Here is an 18,108-nt window from a genome sequence, read left to right on the forward strand (position 1 = left end):
ACTCCCCTCCCCTATACTCCCCTACGCTCCTCTACCCTACACTACCCTACATGTCCCTTCAGTACCCTACCCACCCCTCCCCTACCCTCCCCTGCCCTTCCCTCCCCTCTCCTCCCCTTCCCTCCCCTTCCCTTCCCTTGTCTTCATTCACTCTCCTTCCCTCCCCTTCCCTCCTGTCTTCTCCTCTTCTCTCCTCTCTTCTCCTCCTCTCCTCTCTTCTTCCCCTCTCTTCTCCTTTCTTTCACAAACTTGAATGCCGAAGAGGGAGAACCGTCACTTCAAATGATTCTTGGCAATCCATCAGCGGTAGTCATAAGCGTTGCAGCTGCTGGGTCACTAGTCAAGCAAGAGTCTCAAACTGGGAATCGCTGACTTCTTTCTGTGGCTCGGACAGGTGACTTTCAATTCCACCCTGCCTTGGACACGTCCTCTTGCTGTGTCCCCACCTACAGTGCAGTTTTGCTTAGAAGCAGAAGCACTGTTTTGAAGTAGTTCCACTCCTTCCGTTTTCAATGATTCAGCTTGGCTAGCCAAGTGGTTTCTGTAAATAGAACGCAATCAAGAGATTTTGGTTAGAAACAACTAACTGAGCAGTTCCTTTCCACATGGGCAATGAATATTTACCCTTTCCTAATGGAGACTACAGTGTAAGAGATAATGACAGATCATTCAGAAAGCTTTGAAATAGCCCTTGGGGATGCTTAGTCCAGAGGACCAGGGTAAATCTGTCTAAAGTACACCATGGAATCACTCTGAATTACTTCCTAACAGAAGCATGTCCTTACTATGTCTGCTATGGCTTCAGCTGGTTTCAGTGTTCTTCTTCACCTAATACTTAAATAAAGAGTTCTAAAGGAAGATGGAAAGATTGAGAAATATATAAATCACTGATGAAAAGTGCTTTGAGAACTTTGGCCATTAGCCCTGGAAAGCATCAAAGTACTGTCCTGTGAAGCAAATGCCTTATTCTCTTGATATCTAAGGAGGTAAATAAATCCAATGTTGGAACATTAAGGATAGGTTAGAAAATTAAACACTAAAAACAAGTTAAGGAGAAGAACAAGTAAGCAATTGCAGTGCCTATGGGGTAACTGCAGGGTTAGGCAAAGAACTATTGTGCAATGAAATCTTGTTATAAAAGAAATATTATGTGAATTTTTACTGTTTTATTTGTCGAGCTATATTTGGAAGGGAGTGAATCTATTAGGATTAGATATCTAATTTAGAAATTAAAATTGGTTTCTCTTTCCTTTTGAGTTCACTCCTTTTTATAGGATTTTATAATAGAATAAGTATATATATGTTTTTTAAAAGAGTAAAAGACGGTAATTATATTCACAATTATTTTTTAAATACAGTAACAATAGCAAGGATGAGATGAAAAGTATTTATACACTATTATAGTGTCAAGGTATGTCCCATACATTAGTAACAGTCAGAGGATTCATGTTAGTGAACAAAAGATATCTTTAAATAAGTAAATAAATAATTAAATATATATACATATATATATATATATATATACAGAAACCTGAGAAACTGCTATGCAGGTTAGCTTCTTGCTCTCTTTTATTAAAGTTACAGTGAATACAGCATCATTGTGTGTTACAAACTTTACCCTCAGTCCACCACGGATACACACAAGAGGTCAGTCTGCAGGTTCTGGAGGCAAAGAAACTGCTCTGGCTTGATGTGAAGAGCCAAGACATAAGTTGCTGTCAGAGAAAAGATGCTGTCAAAATGTGTCACGTCTATGCTAGAGCATCTCTACCACCATCCGTACTGCATCTATATTCGATCTATAGTAGAGCATCTCTACTTAGCCAGTCTGGGTGATCTTATGAGCATTCTGAAGACCCAGAGGAGGGTCTGTTTGTCTTTTCTGTTTTTATAGCCAGTGAAAATCCTTATAATTTTACACAGCATGGATGAAAAACACTAAGTGTACTTCCAACCTTCATAAATTCTAAGGAAATGGGGATGAGTTTGTGGAATAACCAAGTAAACTGTTGACCTAGAAGCAGCCTAAAGACTGTCTTTAACCAGGGCCTTGCATTTTTCATTTTTATACTGTTACTTGCCTTCAAGTGCACAATAATTATTTTCTCAAGAACCAAGACCCACTGAATTTTATGGCTGAAAATGTAGCTGTTTTTTTTTTTTTCCTAATTCTTCTACATTCTGTTTCAAACAAATACTATAAAATAGGTCGGTCTTGACATTTATTTGTACTCAGACAACCAATTATATTTGTCACCTGAGGTTTAAAGCAAAGCAAAAATATAAAGAGCATATTGATTCCGGAAGATATTCTAAGTAGAAATTGTTTTCATATAATATCAAAAGCAAGGGTTTAAAAATCCTCAAAAATTGATTCCACAGCTACAAATTTCATTTTGCTGTTAAACAGAAATAAAATTGTGTATTGTCCTTATGGCTGATCTGTCAGGAATTAAAGAAAGGCACCCTGGGAACCCAGCCCTGGAGTCACCCAAAACTTGTTTAAACCCATGATATTTGAAATGAGACAGTTGGACTCAATAAACTACATGTTTCTGTACAATTTTTTTTTTTTTTTTTTTGGTCAGGGCTTAATTTGATTAGCTGTACAGGTTGGCAGTTGCCTACAGACAAATACCTTAACAGTAGTCTAGACAATGTGATTGCTCTGAGAAAAATGAATTGTATTTGATGTACTTATGAAGTGTTTCCAACTAGACTTTCTACCACTACAGAAATGCACCTGAGCCTTTCACAAAACTTACGGGTGGTAATTGGAAATATTCATCAGCATTCTCCGTTTCCTTCCTCATCTCAATTCTCTTTTTGTCTGTGAAGCTTTTAAGATCAGAGATGAAGATCAGCTATAATATGGAGTTTTGGATGCTGCTAAGGAAAAGAAGAATCATACTGAAAACTCTTTTCAACCTCATTTGCAATCATCAAAGAAAAGAATACCAAAAGAATACTGCTTTATCATGGTAAGCATAACTTTGAGCATAGGTCTCCTATAACTGAAGCAAGGTTAAATATGTTCCAAACAATGCTAAGGAGCACACCCATAATCATTTCCATAAAACTGTGTTTTCAAATGAATGGTTGAAGAAGAAGAAAAGAAAATTACCAGGACATACAGTTTTCCTCTAGCTTGCTTTGCTTCATTCAGAATCTGAGTCTTCGTTCACAATCAGGGAGCAGCATTGCAGAGAAATGCCAAAGCCTCCCCAAACTTGCTGTATCTTCATCAACAAGGGCTTTGACACTGCTGCCTCCTCAGCAACATCAGCAATTTACTAGGAAAGTTGGTGTCCACCAGGTCACATTAGGAATAGGAAATCCCTCTTGCCACAACTTCACACTCACAGCAGAGTTGGCAGGACAGAGCGATGGACAGAGAGCTATCTATAAGAGTGCTAGAAAACAGACTTTAAAACAGATTTCCATCAACCCAGGAAAAATTACTTGCTCATCCCTTCAAACTGAACTCTGAGAAGGTGATCCCAAGCTACATTCCTGACATCTATGCTGTAAAGTCATCAAATGTGACATGTTACTATACCAGCTTGTTGCTTTTTGTTGTGAACGTAAACAAGAGTTTGACTTTCTAACGTTTGTTTAGAATTAAGCTCAAAGCGTTAGTCCTTTGATATATTTTTGTTTGGAAGTGTTTTCACTGTTTCCCAGACAATGTCTCCAGCAAGCTAGCTGCTTGTTTCATTTGTTTTGTTCCATTTTGTTTTGTTTTGTTTTGTTTTCTGAGGAAGTTTTCTTAGAGAAATAAGATTTAAGTTATCATATTGTATGTCCATCCAAGTAGTACCAAACTTAATGCTTGTGAAAGGACTTTACACAAACTACAGAATACTAAAATGAAGCATTCACAATAAAAACACATTTTTTGCCTCAGCCAAGCATCAAACCACTTACAGAAGGGCATGGGCCCTCTCTATGCACCTCAAGGTGAGATTCACAAATCCTCACATGGTCTCATCACATCCAGCACGCTTCTCTGTCCCTCCTAGCTAAACTTGCACAGAGGCAGCTGTTCCAAAGTGCCATGGTGACATAATTCAGTTCTGTTTCTGAAGTCATCACCGTAGGCGCCTTGCAATGACAACAGAACACTCTCTGTTGCTAATGCGCGTGTTTCAGAAACAATTAGAGAAGTACCACTATCCCCCAATTGACTTTAATTAGAGTAGTTCCAAAATTATTCTCTGCTACCATACATCTGTGGAAGGTGTGTGATAAATCTATTCCTTAAGACAGGATTACAGACAAAAAGAGCTTGATTCTGATACATTCCCCTTACTTTTAGAGCTGTTGATGTTTTATTTCCGTGTAAGAAAAAAGAAGGTGAAATCAACAATTCTCTTCCTACGAGTTGGGAATATGAAATAACCACAATTATCCAGGAAGCCTTAAAAAGGAAACTATATATTTCCTTGTTAAACACCTTGTTTCTTCTGAAAAATTTTCCAGTACTTTGCAGCTGCGGTGGTTTTAATCGGGTGGGCAGCCGAGTTCCACCACGGCCGCTCTCTCACTCCCCCTCCTCAAAGAGAAAGGGGGAGAAAATACAATGCAAAGGGCTCAAGGGTTGTGATAAGGACGGGGAGATCGCTCAACAATTATCGTGACGGGCAAAGCATACTCAGCATAGGGAGATAGTAAGATTTAGTGCCTATTACTAACAAGCTAGAGAAGTGAGAAACAAAGGAAAGAAACAAAAAATGCCTTCCCCCCATCTGACCTCTTCCACCTTCTCCCCCTGAGCAGCACAGGGGAACAGGGAAATGGGGGCTGTGGTCAGTTTATAGCACTTCATCTCCGCCGCTCCTTCTCAGATACTCTCTGCCCCTGTTCCACATGGGGTCCCTCCCACAGGATGCTGTCCTTCCTGAACTGAGCCTGCGGGGGCTGCCCACAGGCAGCAGCTCTTCAAGAACTGCTCCCACATGGCTCCGTACCACGGGGTCCATCCATCCCCCAGGAGCAAACTGCTCCAGCACGGGTCCCCCACGGGTGGGCGGCAGCTCCCCCCAGACCCCCTGCTCCTGCGTGGGCTCCTCTCCACGGGCTGCAGCTCCGGCCCGGGGCCTGCTCCTGCGGGGGCTCTCCATGGGCCGCAGCCTCCTCGAGGCCACATCCACCTGCTCCACCGGGGGCTCCTCCACGGGGGGGCTGCAGCGTGGAGATCTGCTCCATGTGGGACCCATGGGCTGCAGGGGGACAGCCTGCTCCACCAGGGGCCTCTCCCTGCACAGGCCGCAGGGGAACTGCTGCTGCCTGCCTGGAGCACCTCGTGCCCTCCTGCTGCACTCACCTGGGGGGCTGCAGGGCTGCTTCTCACTCCTCTTACTCTCACAGCTGCTGTGGCACAGCAGGGTTTTTTTTGTTATTTTGTTTTGTTTTGTTTTTTCCCCTGTTCTTAAATATGCTCTCACAAACAACATCACTTACTGCCTCAGCTCTGGTCAGCAGCAGGGCCCTTACCTAACACGGGGCAGCTTCTAGATTCTTCTCACAGAAGCCACCGCTGTCGCCCCTTGCTACCAAAACCTTGCCACATAAACCCACGTGAAGGACTGCAACCTGTGGGCACGAACTCACACTGGAACAGGGAAACAGTGTAACCAGGACGGAGCAGCAGAGAGGAGCTGTGATGGACAGAGCACAGGCCCCACTACCCGTCCTCCTGTGCTGCTTTGAGTGGGGAGAATTAGAAGAGCCAGGAGTGAAGCTGAGTTTGGGAAGAAGTAAGGAGGGCAGGGAAAGTATTTTCAGATTTTTTTTTTTTAATTTTATTTTTTACTGTCCTGCTGTGTTACTGTAGAGTAAAAAAATTATATTAATCTTCCCCAAGCTGAGTCTGTTTTGCCTGTGATGGTACTCAGTGAGCAATCTTCTTGTCCTAACCCTGACCCACAAGGTTTGTCATTTTGTTTCCTCCCCCTGTCCTGCTGGGGAGGCGGGGTGAGAGAGTGGCTGGGTGGGCGTCTGGCAGACAGCCAAGGTCAACCCACCACACTTCCGCCTAAACATTTTTACATTGTTCCAGGAGAGTAATTTTCCTCTGTACCTTCCTCCTTTTCCTTCTCCACATTACTCCTAAACCGTTTGCTTCCTTTGAATAAACTTTGAATTTCCATGGTTTTTGTTATATATATATTTTTTTCATATGTCTGCTGCTGACATAGAGTAAATATCAGATATGTTCTCCTTCTAAAATAATGGCAATACTCTCCTTCTAAAATAAATGCAATAAATTCTTATTTTTTATAAATGATATGGATGCAGGACTTAAATGCATACTAGGTAAGTTTTTGGATGACATTAAATTGGGAGGAACTGTTGACTCCCTCAAATGTGGAGAAGCCTTGCAGAGAGATCTTGACAAATTAGAGGGCTGGGCAATCAGCAACAATATCAAGTTTAACAAGAGTGTGTGCTGGATTCTACAGATGGCATGGGGCAACCCTGGCTGTACATACAGACTGGAGGATAAGAGGCTGGAGAATAGCCCCACAGAAAGGGATCTTGGGGTTTTGGTTGACAGCAACTTGAATATAGGTCAACAGTGTGCGCTGGCAGCCAGGAGGGCCAAGGGTACCCTGGGGTGCATCAGGCACAGCACTGCCAGCTGGTCGAGGGAAGGGATTGTTCCACTCTGCTCTGTGCTGGTGCAGCCTCACCTTGAGCATTGTGTGCAGTTTGGGGCACTGTAATGTAAGAAGGACATAAAACTATTAGAGAGTGTCCAAAGTAGGGGAACCAATACGGCAAAGGGTCTACAGGGCAAGATGTATGAGGAGCGGCTGAGGTCCCTTGGTTTGTTCAGTCCAGAGCAGAGCAGGCTGAGGGGAGGCCTCATGGCAGCCTGCAGCCCCCTCATGAGGGGAGCGGAGGGGCAGGCGCTGAGCTCTGCTCTCTGGGGACAGCGACAGGACCCGAGGGAACGGCATGGAGCTGGGACAGGGGAGGGTCAGGCTGGGTGTTAGGGAAAGGTTCTGCACCCAGAGAGTGGTCAGGCACTGGGACAGGCTCCCCAGGGCAGTGGTCACAGCACTGAGCCTGCCAGATTCAAGAAGTGTTTGGACAACGGTCTCAGATGCATGGTCTGATTTTTGTGTGGTCCTGTGTGGAGTCAGGAGTTGGACTCGATGATCGTTGTGGGTTCCTTCCAGCTTGGGATATTCTATGATTCTGTGATTCTTAAATCATCAAATCGTAGAACAGCCCAGGCTGGAACTGACCTCAAATGATTTTCTGGTCCAAACTTTGAAATCTGCTTACATTGTGACTTAGTTATCAAACAGGTTTTGAGCTGAATCATTTCATATTTTTCTGTGTTGGAAATAAAGGCAATTTTGATATAGTTAATCTTTCATACAGCACCATATATGTTTTATGTGCTATATAATTATTGCTGTCACTTTGCTGTTTTTTACTGGAACTATAATAGAGTTCAAAGGTCCTAACTAAGGTTAGGATCCCATTACACAGCTGCTCCCAAGAGGCAAAAAGCCATACAACTTCAGCCCCTGACCTTGTGAAAACAGTGGAATTAAGCATAGTCATAATATTAACCATATCCACATTAGACATAGACAAGGAAAACTGTGGATTAAAGAATGGAAATATTGCTACCCTTATTTTGTCCATGGGGAATATAGTCACATTGAACTTATATGATTTATCCAGGCCATAGAAGAAATTGTGGCACAGCCACATGCAATATTTTTCAGATAGTAATCTTGTGGATGTTTCTTTCTGAAAATTCTTTATCAATACAAGGAGGAAGGTTTAAGCTAAAATAGCATAGAAACAATTTTTTTTCTGAATTATAATAAATTTAACAGGAGTATAATAAATGGATTTTCGACATACAGAAATCATTTAAAAAGCAATACTGTAATAACATGGCACAAATGGGTATATTGTAAGCCAGTTTTTTAATTAGTTCTTTCTGTGAAGCCTGAGACTTGGTTAGGGGCCCTAGAGAGAATGGATTGAATTTCTCAGCCTTGAGAAGTCTGAGAGTGGTTCTTCTCAGAAGACTGAGAGGGGATCTTATCAATGTTTATAAATACCTGAAGTGTGGGAGCCAGAGGGATTTGGCCAACCTCTTTTCAGTGGTTTGTGGGGACAGGACAAGGGGCAATGGCCACAAAATGGAGCACAGGAAGTTCCACACCATCATGCGAAAGAACTTCACGGTGAGGGTGACGGAGCACTGGAACAGGCTTCCCAGGGAGGTTGTGGAGTCTCCTTCTCTGGAGATATTCAAGGCCCGTCTGGACGCCTACCTGGGCAACCTGCTCTAGGGAACCTGCTTTGGCAGGGGGGTTGGACACGATGATCTCTTGAGGTCCCTTCCAACCCCTTCAGTTCTGTGATTCTGTGTGATTCTGTGAATGACGTGATGAGATTGGTGAACAGGCAGAATGGGACACCTACTGGAACTAAAAACTCAAAAAGGAAATAAAACAACAAAACTGTATCTCTCATAGACTAGAGGAAAAACACCAGAGTCAGATTTGCAAAAGAGGCAGAAGCTCACAGGACCTTGTTTAGAAATTAAATTAAAACTTAAGATTTCCTAATCTTACAATTAATGGGCTATCAGCAAATCCCTCACCAATCCTCTTTACTGTCAGTTAATTTAAAGAGACTGTTCCTCCAGCTCAGATCTGAGCTGTCTAAAGACTTGGCATGAGACAGGTCAATATCTGTATGGTGACACACAGTTCACAGCTTTGGTTTGCTTCTTTTTCTTTAATGTCACTTGCAAAAGCACAGTTTAAAGCATTACTGCAGTTTCCTACACAAACTTGTGTAGGAAATACATCCCTTTTGTATCTTTGCGTTATAATTTGGATTATTATTATTTTCTACGCAGGATTCTTTACTTATACTGTGCCTTATGGATAGTCTTGATCAGTGGACAAATCAGAACTGTACAGAGTAGGATGCTGAATAATTCCTACAATATATTTGCAGAAGCTGGAAGATGTGCAGCAGTGGATGCAGTAGAAACTAGATGAAAAGAAAGGACAGTCTGAAAATTCAGGGGAATCAAATGGTGTTCTGAATAACTATTCCTCTCTCTCTGTCACAGATCTGTATAAGGCTAGACAAACCACTTAAACTGTACTTTCTGCAAGTGGTCACTAGCTCTGTGCTCCTCTTTCCTGCAGCTCCAGGCCCTTGTTGTGATTTGAAAACATTAGGTACTTACACCTGCAACATAGTCAGCGGTCACTGAATGTATACTGTATTGTACAGTACTAAAGTATCTGAAAAATCAACTCCTAAGCATCTTAAATTGACTATCAAAAATAGTGGATATTTTCTAATTTATTCTGTCTCAGTTCTCTCTCCGTCAAATTAGAATAATAATTCCTCTTCAGCCCGCAGAAGTGCTGTGAAGATAAATTCATTAAGATTCGTAAAGCACTCAGCCACTATAGTGATGAGCACCACCAAAAAGCCCAGGAGGAAATTAAAAATTCTGTCTTCAGAGCAGAACTTAAAAATGTGGCATGGAACCATACATTGAACAATAACAAAGAAACAAAATGGTGAATCGTTACTCATTCACTGAGTATTATCTATATATTGTGCACAGCAGGAGACAAGAGCTGGGGGGGTGAGGGGGGTGGTGGGGAGTAAAGTGTATGTGATCAGTTAATTAAAACCAGGCTCATAATGCATACCAGGAAACAGGGAAATAAGAGTAGGTGGGCAGCCTAATTCTGGCAATTCCCACATCTGGGTACTTGACTATAAATACACAGATTTTTTATTTTTATTTTTATTTTTTTGGTCAATATATTGTTTACTTTTATTATGGAAAAATTTAACAGAGTTCTACCTATCTTAATTCTTTCCACTGAGATATAATGACAGTGGCTGTAGGTTTCTCCAGTGTTACAGCTGATCTCCTAATTCAAAAGATTTTGGTTCACTCATTTTCCTTCCTCTCTCAAATCATGCTAATATCTTCATTGCAATATGTCTCCTACCAGAGACAACTGATGTTTTATAAATGTTTTATAATGATGTTTTATGAAATTAAATGCTGTTGGGATAATCTCAAGAAAAAATAATTGTACAAATCTAATTCATGTTCTATGAATGAAATCTAAAATTTGATGGCTGAGTTATTTGAAGAATATTAATCCTACCTGAGATTGTTATGCTTAACTACATTAATGTTTGTGGGTTTTTTTTGTTGTTTTTTGTTTGTTTGTTTGTTTTCAGTGTAAGGCCTCTTGGTTAAAGAAATAAAATACTGTTTACAGCATTTATTATTACAGTATAAAACTTAGAAAAAAGTTAACCTTGACCGATTGGCTTTGCCTTCAAAAAGTCACCTTTCAAATTCTGTTGAAATTGTTCTGATTTTCTTATATCTGGATTGTTGCATCATCACTTAAGAAGTCAGTCAGAAAATTTTCCAAGTTTTTATAGCAAACATAGTTTACATCCTTATGCTTCACAAAAAGCTTCTAATAAAACATGGCCTAATGTTGCTTCGTAGACATAAGGGACTACGTTTCTATAGTAATGTATTTCATTTTTCTTATTATCAAAAATTATTTAGAAGGGAGAAGAGCTGCTGGTGTGCTTTTGTTGTTGGTTTTTTTGTATGTTTTTTGTTTTTGTTTTTACAAAAATATACACCAATTTTCCAGGCAGTACTTAACAAACTTAATCTTCTCTAATTTCTTATACCTATGGAACAGAAAACATAGGCAAATTTCTAGTTTGTTAGATAGAATTATCCTTATAATAGCCTTGTAATTTTGTACATAACTTCATTTTACAATGAAGGTGAGTTGATAAGGTATAAAGTACATTGAGCTTAACAGTGGTCAGGTATATTTTGATTTATCTACCCGAGTCTTTTAGTCTTTCTTTCTAATTAGATATGGTTTTAAAAGTTAAAAGTAAAAAAAAAAAAAGTATATATATTCAAAATGTGGTAATGAGGAAAAGAAGTATAATTGATCAACATAAAAACTATTTGGTGCACAGAAATATCAATAGTTATTCAGTAAGTGTAATGAACTCTGCTGCAGCTGGCATTGGGTGGCTCCTTGGCTTAGTGCTCTTCCATTTCTATGTTTTTTTCCATATTGACAAGACTCACATGAAGACGTAATATGGCTGTAATGGAAGAATGGAAGAAAAAAACATAGATATCAAAACTGTAACAGATGTTATAACTCATGGAAATACAGATAAGTTCTCAGTTCACTGAAGAAATGTTCTGTTTTTGAAAGATATCAAGAAGTATTTCTAATTTAGGACAGTATTTTAAGTTAACGTAAGATCATCTGTACCTGTAAATCTCGAGGGAGGAGTCTATGCAGAACTAAACAATGAATTGTCTGAAATTATTATCCACGACAAGTACAAGCAGATGGGTTTAAGAAGACCCGATGTGACAGTACACAGCATGTCATTCAGTACTTAAGGCACCAATTACCTTAATAGAGCTGGAAGTTCTCATGATTTGTCTTCATAGCCCTGACAATGAGGTTTAGATTTCCAAAGAATTTTACAAATCCTTTGCTTTTGATAAATTTAAATTCTTTAGAAGGGTAGACAGAAATTTCATCTACTGTCAGATATTTGCTAAGAAACTTCAAGAAGTCATAACAGAGGATAAGCTTCAGCGTGCCTGAGTACTTCAGAGATCTTTCTTGATCAGTAAATTGTAACCAAAGGTTTAATCCTTTTTAACATTCTGTGGCAACTATTCAGATCTGATTTTTCATCTTGAGCAAAGGGGAGTAGGAGGTTCAAGAGACCTCAGCAGAAACCCTAATCCTCAGTGTAATGCTAATTGTTGTGGGTTTTAGGCCACAAGCTTCACTAGTAATAGCTACTGTACTTACTGTAATTGTTCTGTATATCTGATATCTGGGAAACAATGAGTAGGCATCTAAAATGATACACAATCGATACACCTTTTGCACCTAGATTTCACTCTTCTGCTGGTGGAAATTACTTGCTTTTCAAAAAAGGGTGACTATGCCCATTTGCATATAAAAATGCACTGATAGTGAGATGTAGAACAAGTTTCAAGACAAAGGAACGGAATATTAAAAATAAAATTTCTCATCTAAAGTGCAATGATACAAACTTGCCTTCACATCCTTCTTAATGCATGAATAAATATCAAGAGATTATATTTTCTGTAACCCTGGCTTCCTTATAATCTGGACAAGTCAAATATTTGTGTCATGGAAACAAGTAAACGACCATGCATGGATCCATTATTAACTGGTTTTGTTGCATGTTTAATCAAAAGTCAAACTTTTACAAGCAGCCTTGATATTTAAAAATTATAAATAAATAAATAAATAAATAGATTTTTAAAAAAAGAGAAGTACCCTAAACTCAAAAGCCTGGTGAACTCTTTGTTTTCCTAAATAACCACCATGAAAGAAAAAAGACCAGGTTCTGCAGTCTTAATTTAAGTCAGCATCACTCAGCTCAACTGACAAAGCTACCCAGCTGCTTTGGGAATGAGCACCAAACATGCACAGGACTGGAGAGTACTCTCACCTGGAGTGCAGGTCGATTTTAACAGAGTGGGGAAGGTCAGAGTGCCAGCACCCTTCTTTTTCCAGGCCTAATGGTGAATAAAAGCTAATCAATGTAACTCTGTCCTCTTGTCTATCAGTAAGATTGAGCAATCATTCAAAAAATGTTTAAAAATAAATGGCATACAAATATAAGTTCTTTCACTCCTTCCTCGCAGGTCTATTTCTAAATGTTATCTGAAGGAGAACAAAAGAGCTAGAGGGATCCTGTTAGCAGTGACCTGCAGTCTCTACTCTACATTGCAGTAAGATAAATTTTACTATATTTTAAACAAAGTTGTATAAATTACCATTAAGATGCAGCACAAAACTCCATTATTAAGGTTCAGTCTACGTTTTGTACATAAAATGAAGATCCAGTCTTTTATTGTACCTGTTAACTAGAGCATATAATCTCCCACCTCACAGCACTTGGTCTTTGAAACCAGAAAAATCTGGGCTGAGATGGTACAAATAGATATATTAATTTATTTGAAGTACATTAAAAGCTAACACATAAAGCAGTTTATCTGTATCAAATCTTTCTTTGCTTATTCATAAAAATGGGAAAACAAACTTAAAAAAAATACTTATACTTAAATTGTCCTGAGATTTTATGCACAAGTGATAGATAAAATAATTCAGTTTAAAGTCAGCTAATGCACAATTTCATTTTTATGAACAGTTAAGCCACAGATCAGATAATTCTCACAAGAAGTCATTATGATAAAGAAAATGATGCCAATCACATCCTCTTTCTTTCCAACGTTTCAGCAGAATATTTGAGTGTTAGTGTTGCATAAAGTTGCATAATGCTTTGCAATGACATTGCTTCAGTGAGACCAGGAGTATCAGGATTTTTCAGTGATATCTTCCTACATCTATTTGTCCTTCTTTTTAAAGATTCCGTGACCATGGACAACTTTGGGTACCTTAGGCATGCCTGAAAGGGGATCTCTATGAAGACTAAGAGTCTTCATGAATTTGAATTCAAGGATTGAATTTGGGTTTAATTTTTCCTTCACAAAGCAATAAACTTACTAAAAGCTAAAAGAACAAACAAATGAAGTCCAGATTTTCTAGCATCAACTGGACACTGATCTAAAATACATTAGATTCAAATAATCCAATAGCACCCAGACTGTTGAAAGGGCTTATGTCTTGTAAGTTCATTCAAATGCATTGCAAATTGAAATTTCATTTTGTGAAATTTAAAGCTACTGTACTCTGTTTTAAAATAAGCTATTTTAAGACAAGTGGAAGATTGATCAGAATTCCTGTATGTGAGGTTCCTTTACACCAGATTACAAGACTGTTAGCATTGTACTGCTAGTGAAGCAGAACGTGTTTCATGCCAAAATTTCTTACTGATATTTCTAATCCTTACAAAAACTGTCATAATGTACTTCACCTAATTGGTGTGATGATTCTGTAGAAAAGCACACAGATTATATATTTACTTCAGTAGAGTATATCCTTTCCCAAAGATCAACAATAGCTGTTATCTAAATCTGTCAGCTAACAGGTGACAGGTGGTGTCCAAGGAAAACATTTATAATTTGATTTCTGAAGTATAACATTAGGTATACTTTCCTGTATCTGTCAATCAGAGAAGTACAATTTTTTCAAAGACACGTCCAGAAAAACAACACATATTCTGATAACAATGGCTGAAAAGAACTTTTCTTTAAAAGAAAAAAAGAATAATCTGGGAGTGACAGGAAATCTAAAAACCCTCTACCAGCCATAAAATACTGTTAGTTACAGTAAGACAGTGAACCAACAATTTCATCAGAGCTCATGAAAATCAGTGGGAATTTAGTATAAATATCAAGCTTGGAAGAAGTGAAGCAAAAAGTAGGAAAAAAAATCCAATAAAGCAGAAAATGAGGCAGAAAAAAAGATTTCATAGAATGATGCTTCCATGATATATCAGTAGCTGGAAAAGTTATACAAGGAAAAGACAACAGACACAACTCTGGTTATGCTATGCCATGCCCTGCATGGAAAACAGTAAACAAATTACAACTGAAAAATATTTCTTTATCAATGACTTTTAGTAATTCTCTTCCTTATCTGATCTTCCTTACCTTTCCAATTCTACTTCAAATTTTTTCCTTTTGTACCAGAATTTGTACCAGAATGTTTTATTCCTTGCTGACATTGGCTATGTGAGAAACAAGAAAGATTCTTATTTTCAGGACGAATAAAATGAGTGGGAAATGAAATGGTATCGGAGATTTTGAGAGGATCATTTCGTCTCTGATATGTTTCTGGTCATGTGCTGTGGTGCAAAGTTCAAAGGAGGATACAGTTCCAGGGTACAATTTTCAAAATGGAGAGCAATGCTTTCTTCTGACAGCTCAGTGTCATTAAAGGATCCCTGAAAATTCAACAAAAGATCCAGTACTACATACCATAGTAACCATTTTCCTATTTGGAATATATGTTTAAACCAGATTGTCTTTACAAATTCAAAACAAATCCATATAAATTCTTCACTTCTTTTGTTGAAACAATGCTGCTGCATGTCTCTCAACCATTTATTTTGCTTAAAAGAAGCCTTCTGCAAGTGTTGCCCTAGCAGTTCATAACTATAGACCTCATTCCTTCAGGTGTAACACAAGAAAAACTTGTAGACACAGATCCTACTCTGTGTTAAGATGGCCTCAGCTAACCTGGTAGCATAAAGAAACCTTAAGTTTTCCTCTCACCAGATACTTCCAGTGCTCTGGCACCTTTCTTAACAGTCCAAGTATGTGCTGTGGGAAAAGGGACTTGACAGGAGTGTTTACATACTTCAGCCACTGGCTGCTTGAGTGGTCTTAGGGGACTGTGACTCAGAAGTCCAGAGGGCCATGAAGATGATCAGAGGGCTGTAGGACCTCTTCTATGAAGAAAGGCTGAAAGAGCTGGAGTTGTTCAGCCTGGAGAAGAGAAGGCTCCAGGGTGACCTCATTGCAACTTTTCAGTACTTAAAGGAGGCTTATAAAAAAGATGTAGAGTGACTTTTTGCTCAATCAGATAATAACACGACAAGGGGAAATGGTCTTAAACTAAAAGAGGGGAGATTTAGATTAGGGTTTAGGAGGAAATTCTCTGCTCAGTTGGTGAAGCACTGTAACAGGTTGCCCAGAGAGGTTGTGGACGCTCCATCCCTGGAGGTATTCAAGGTCAGGTTGGACAAGGCCCTGGGCAACCTCATCTAGTGGGTGGCATCCCTGCCTACAGCAGGGGGGTTGGAAGTAGATGATCTTTAAGGTCCTTTCCAACCCAAGCCGTTCTGTGATTCTGTGATTCTGTGATTCTGAACCTTGTTACCAGATGGGGGGTAGACTGTAAACACTGCTGACTCAGGTATGTCCAAGCAAAACAACTTGTGATCATCCCTGTCATCTCTACTAACATTGTGTGCCCTCTGTAGGGAGCCTGTAACACATCAGAGATCCTGAGCATCATGCAATTTGTGCATGACTAATGTTTTATGTAATATTTAATACTGGGTTATGTTGTATGATTTCTGCTGTCTCAGTGATGCTGATATGTTGATGTTCTCCAATGGCTGCAGAGTCAGCAAATAATGACAGAAAGGAATACAGGTAAATCTTACTGAACCCACAGCCTGAGACATACTTAGGGAATCAGTAGCTGGGATACTTCTTCAGTCTTCAGAGATACTTCTTCAGTCTTCAGAGATCATTCTGGCAAGGGTGAAGTTTTAGGTCACTTCAGCATGTACAAATCAGTGTCCTTTTTAGAAGAATTGTGCAAAGGAGAAATCCTCTCCCCATTTTCCTCTCCTAGAGATGTGAATGTACCCTGAAACACCATGGGCAGCTACTGCAGCTGATACTAAGTAGCCTTCATTGTAAGCTAAGAGGCCTCATGCATACCAGTAAATTAAATGTGCTAGGGAAATTGCACATGATCCTGAAGATTGAGGCCAACCAGCACAAAATGACTGCCGCCATTCTCACAAAGTCTCTAGGCAGCTCTCCTAAACAGGGGATGCAAGCAAACCATCTGCTGGAGGAGGCAAAGGCCCCCAAACTTTCTAACTCCCAAATCATACCCCAAAATAATTTTAGGCAATATTAACCATGGGACAAAAATATGGAGGGCAATATGCTAGTATAAGCATATCCTAAGAGTTTGGTAGCCTTAGGATTTAGTGTCTAAGAAAATAACCTTTGTGGGTTATCACAAATGACTTCACCAACAGATCTGGACTGCATTACTATTACTGTGAGTCAGGAATTGATGACCGAGTGCACAGTTTTTATAGCATTTTTGTTTCTGGGGGATGATCACTTCTACATAAATTTTGGATACTTTGTTACTAGGCATTCCAATCTTAAAAGCATTTTGGAAAGCACTGCTTGATTTATGCAGTCTTAATCATAGATTTATGCCAGAATTCATAGCTATTACCTGGGAGCTTGAGAAGAAAGTTAAAAAATTTAATGCACAGCTGGAACGTGGGGCATTTATGCTGCTAAAATAAGAGGTGGATTCTAAGCTAAATTTCACCTAAGCTAAATTTAATCTCCATAAAAGTGCAGGTGGTATTATGTGAGAATTGAAAGAATGGCTACCAATTAAATGAAAAGAAGCAATTTAGTACGTGAGCAGTTGGACTTTGATAGATGTTCAAGTTAGTGACCATTTTACAGTTTTATGATCTTATTGCCCATTAAATCTATAGTCACTTTCAATTTGTTAAATCATAGTTAGGAAAAGCACTTATGAGTCTGATTATTTTTAATTCAGCTCATCAGATAATAATTTTCAGCTATAGCAGTCTGCCAGTTTCCTCCAGGGACAGACTAAGAGAAGTGAAACAACAATAACAACAACAAAACAACAGATGTATATACCACAAAGCTTTGAAGGTCTTCTGGAGTAATGTTAAAGACTTTCACAACAGACAATGAACTTTTTCAGCGAGCTTGTTGGCGAGACTCAACATCCATTATGTATGGAAGCCAATTTGTGCCAAGTAGACAATGAAACTCAAGATAGAAGCAACTAGGGATTTATTCCTGGATCTGATGACAGCTACATCTACCAGCTATCAAGCGAATTTAGATTTAGGGATGGATATGACTCTGCAGCTTGCACCGAAGTTATACCAGATTCTCTGTAGTGCCATCTGGTGACAGCTGGCTGCATGGAAATTTGAAACTGGGCTATTAAATATTCATATAGCATTTCAAGATGAGTCTGAGAAACATTTTTAGATAGTGCTATTCTTTGAAAAAGCTGAAGAGTGGAAAAAAAAAGAGAGAGATTATTGATTATATTAGAAGTTGGACAAATGATTTGTGTACTTCATGAAAAACAGAATTGCAGGGAAAAGAACTTAGTAACATTTTGTTTAATTGCATACCAAGACCTATCTTAAAATAGACTCATTAAACTTGCCACAGCAAGTACACTAAGAGAAGTAAATATCAGGTTCATGATGCTCAAAACTGCTGTTAATGTGCTAACACTGCATAAGGTCTGC

At 39.2% G+C, this 18,108-nt stretch overlaps 1 protein-coding gene and 1 long non-coding RNA gene across 5 annotated transcripts in view; one reads left to right on the top strand and one right to left on the bottom strand.

Moving 5' to 3' along the window:
* Positions 1–18,108, top strand: part of LOC310889196 (uncharacterized protein) — a 39,632-nt gene that overhangs the window by 13,461 nt on the left and 8,063 nt on the right. Inside the window, exons 3-4 of one of the 4 annotated variants that reach the window (XR_014576438.1) lie at positions 2,839–2,981; positions 11,153–12,765. Coding sequence is in view for 1 of the 4 variants with exons in the window: in XM_083816317.1 (XP_083672443.1) it covers positions 12,779–12,865 (87 nt within the window). In the remaining 3 variants the exon portion in view is untranslated. The other 3 variants (XR_014576439.1, XR_014576447.1, XM_083816317.1) reach the window with 3 other exon arrangements.
* LOC310889197 lies at positions 274–2,883 on the bottom strand. Its single transcript, XR_014576448.1, has 3 exons — positions 2,766–2,883; positions 1,619–1,715; positions 274–541 (listed from the first exon to the last, which is right to left on the bottom strand). It is a non-coding gene; the product is annotated as an uncharacterized lncRNA (long non-coding RNA).

Source organism: Anser anser, assembly GCF_964211835.1.
Source record: "Anser anser genome assembly, chromosome: Z".
NCBI classification, from domain to species: Eukaryota; Metazoa; Chordata; class Aves; order Anseriformes; family Anatidae; genus Anser; species Anser anser.